At 44.8% G+C, this 3252-nt stretch overlaps 1 protein-coding gene across 1 annotated transcript; it reads left to right on the forward strand.

Annotated features, from left to right (window-relative positions):
- The first annotated feature begins 700 nt into the window (after positions 1–700).
- Positions 701–2662, forward strand: jun (Jun proto-oncogene, AP-1 transcription factor subunit). The gene has a single exon (XM_079655417.1). The coding sequence runs from the start codon at positions 997–999 to the stop codon at positions 1942–1944; it is 948 nt and encodes a 315-aa protein (XP_079511543.1). The 5' UTR covers positions 701–996; the 3' UTR covers positions 1945–2662.
- Positions 2663–3252: the final 590 nt, after the last annotated feature.

The raw sequence follows: 3252 nt of genomic DNA on the forward strand, positions 1-3252 counted from the left end.
GGCCTTAATCATTCTATGAAATTGATCATTCAACTTACTTTAAATGTCCTTACAAATATAATTGAAAAGGGTTAATACAGTTTTGTTATACTTGTTTATGTATGTATATAAACATCCAGTTAATATATAAATAAGCAGTGAATTATACATGCACATTTTTTGATTACCGTTTTCATTATTGTTAGGCTATAATTAGTACTTTTTCATTCATTTATACCTTAGGAAGAAACTGTGAAAATAAGAATATTTCTAAGCCTTCAACACACAACATGTCAAATTTAATGATAAAACAAATAGAAATACAAACAAGGAAGAAATATTAAAAGAGGTTAAGAAGTAGCGTACAGTATAATAAATAAACTAGTCTATTGCACACCTAATGTTTATAAAATAAAATAAATAACTGGTGGTAAGAAAAGGGAGGTACAGCAGCAGCACTGGCTGTCCCGGCTGCCAGTCACTGACAGTAAAGCGGGTAACAAGATATTCAAACTCAATACGTCATCCCACAATGCACTGCGTTTACGCTCTCCTTGCAGCATTACCTAATCCCACAATCCACCGCGGGTTTAAGAATCTTCTGGTTGGTAGTCAAGGCAACGCACCTTATCGGGAGGGCCGGACTCCGCCCACGACACGCCCCTCAGCCAATGGGAGAGCCCTGTCATGACATAATGCCTATTTTTAGAGAGGCAGCAGCAGCAGATAAGGTTTGCCTCCACGCTGCTCAGCTCAGAGTATATACACACCCAGGCAGAGCAGGAACCACAGACAGGGTCGGTGCCTGACAAGAGAACTTCATTCACTGACTCAAAACTAGTCTGGATACTTGGCGAAAGCTTTTCTACCATAGCTAAGAGCTAAGTCCAGCACACTCAAAGTTTGGACGTCTTTACGCACAGAGAGGACGTTTGGAAACCGGTGTTTTTCCCTGAGAAGGAGGGGAACGAAAACGTATTTTGATAAAGACTTTTTAGCTACGTTGGCTTCTCTTCCATGTATGCCAAGATGGAAACTACTTTTTATGACGACTCGCTCAACGCTTTCTCCCAGCAAGACAACGCCGTCTACGGATACAGCAATCCCAAAGCGCTGAAACACAACATGACACTTAACCTCTCCGATCCGACGGGCACTCTGAAACCTCAACTCCGCGCCAAAGCCAGCGACATTCTCACATCCCCTGATGTGGGCTTGTTGAAGCTGGCCTCCCCGGAGCTGGAGCGGCTTATCATCCAGTCCAGCAACGGACTCATCACCACCACGCCGACTCCTACACAGTTCATGTGTCCCAAGAATGTCACCGATGAGCAGGAAGGCTTCGCCGAGGGGTTTGTCCGAGCCTTGGCTGAGCTCCACCACCAACACATGCCTGGCACTCTGAATGTCACCTCAGCTTCTCAGACAAGTGTCAACACTTCCCTGCCGCCTGTGTCATCTGTTGCCGGTGCCACCGTTTACAACAACAACATAGCCATGCGCTCGGACTCGCCTGTTTATGAGGACTTGGACACTTTTAACCCGGCACCAAATTACACCAACTCAGCCCCTGTGATGTCCTTCTCTGCTGCCGGGCCACAGCTTCCCATCTACGGACAGCCATCCTCCAGGCTCTCGGCGCTCAAAGAGGAGCCCCAAACGGTGCCTGAGATGCCGGGGGAGACGCCTCCTCTCTCCCCGATCAACATGGAGAACCAGGAGCGCATCAAGGCCGAAAGAAAGCGAATGAGGAACCGCGTCGCTGCCTCCAAGTGCCGAAAGAGGAAGCTGGAGCGCATCTCGAGGCTGGAGGATAAAGTGAAGAATCTCAAGTCCCAGAACTCGGAGCTCTCGTCCACCGCCAACGTGTTGCGGGAGCAGGTGGCCCAGCTAAAACAGAAAGTGATGAACCACGTGAACAGCGGGTGCCAGCTCATGTTAACGCAGCAGCTCCAGACCTTCTGAGGCGGTGTCATCAGCGGCGGCGGAGAGAGGGGAGACTGTTGAAAGTAAAACGGACGCGTCCTGTGATAGTGAGTGGCCGTATCTCCTAAAAATCCGGACGGGATTTGGGATGATGTGGCGAGACACTGGCAGAACCGGGGCCGCACTGAAGTTCCTGAGGGCCACGGGCTTCCCGGTGCCAGAGATGGACCCGGGACAGTGACAGTAGCCATGAAACAGAGAGGGCATGCAGGCAGGATAGCTTTCTGTTTCCTGCTGTTTTTACAGAGCTGGACAAGACTGAACTTTCTTGATTTACACCCAGCTCTGCATGGACCTTATCATGACCATCAAAGGAGAAATTCAGTATTAGAGGATTTAAGAACATGTATGCAATAGAGACTTTTTCTTGCTTAGCCACAATGGCATCTGCCTTGGGCATGTAGGCCAACTCTAAACGACTGAAAAGTTGTAACAAAAGCTGCCTGACTTCTGAGATATAGTACAAAGTACTTTTTTCTTTATTGTAAGAAATGCAGTTAGAAAACTTTAAGATTTACTTTCTAAAGTTGTTTAATGGGGTTTCACTCATTGTTATATGTATATAAGATCAACTTGGAGTACTTATGTTTACCCTTTGTAATATGAAATACTGTTGAACTGTTTTATGTTTTGTTTTTCTGAGCAACTCAGAAACTAATCAATATTTAAGAAAAATAAACCAGATGAAATGAAGAAACATTGCCTCTGTGTTCTTGAAAGTGTGTGACAGAAAAAAAGTGGGTGTGCCATGTCAGGAGCTCAAACAATAAAACATGTTGCAACATGTTGCAAGAGCTGCCAGTTCCCAGTACCTCAAGGTAAATTCCATTAGTGCTTATATTGATCAATGCTAAGTGATTGTGTGTCAGCTGACAGACCAAGCTACCTTACAGATGGAGGCCAATAAAGTCCAGGTTTCTACTTTGTCTCAAGACACACATAACTATACCGTATATGAACAAAAACCTCCCATTGTTCTCAGGTGTTAACAATGTCCATGGTGTAAATACAACACTGTCAGAGTTACAACATGTTGAAGTATGCGATAAATCTCAACTGAAGACATACGAGGTGTCACTGATTTGACACATAACAGGAAAATCACAGGCTTTCCTCCATTGCACCATACAGTTATTCAACAATACTTACTCCCCTGTTTGAATGAACAGTGTTAACTCAAACATACTCCAGTATGTTGAAAACTGCCTTGAATAAAGTCTTAGGTCCTGAGTAGATAAAGGCTACACCATAAATGAGACATTACTAAATATCAAATTAATAAAACGT

Source organism: Notothenia rossii (genome assembly GCF_949606895.1).
Source record: "Notothenia rossii genome assembly, chromosome: 1".
Taxonomy (NCBI): Eukaryota; Metazoa; Chordata; class Actinopteri; order Perciformes; family Nototheniidae; genus Notothenia; species Notothenia rossii.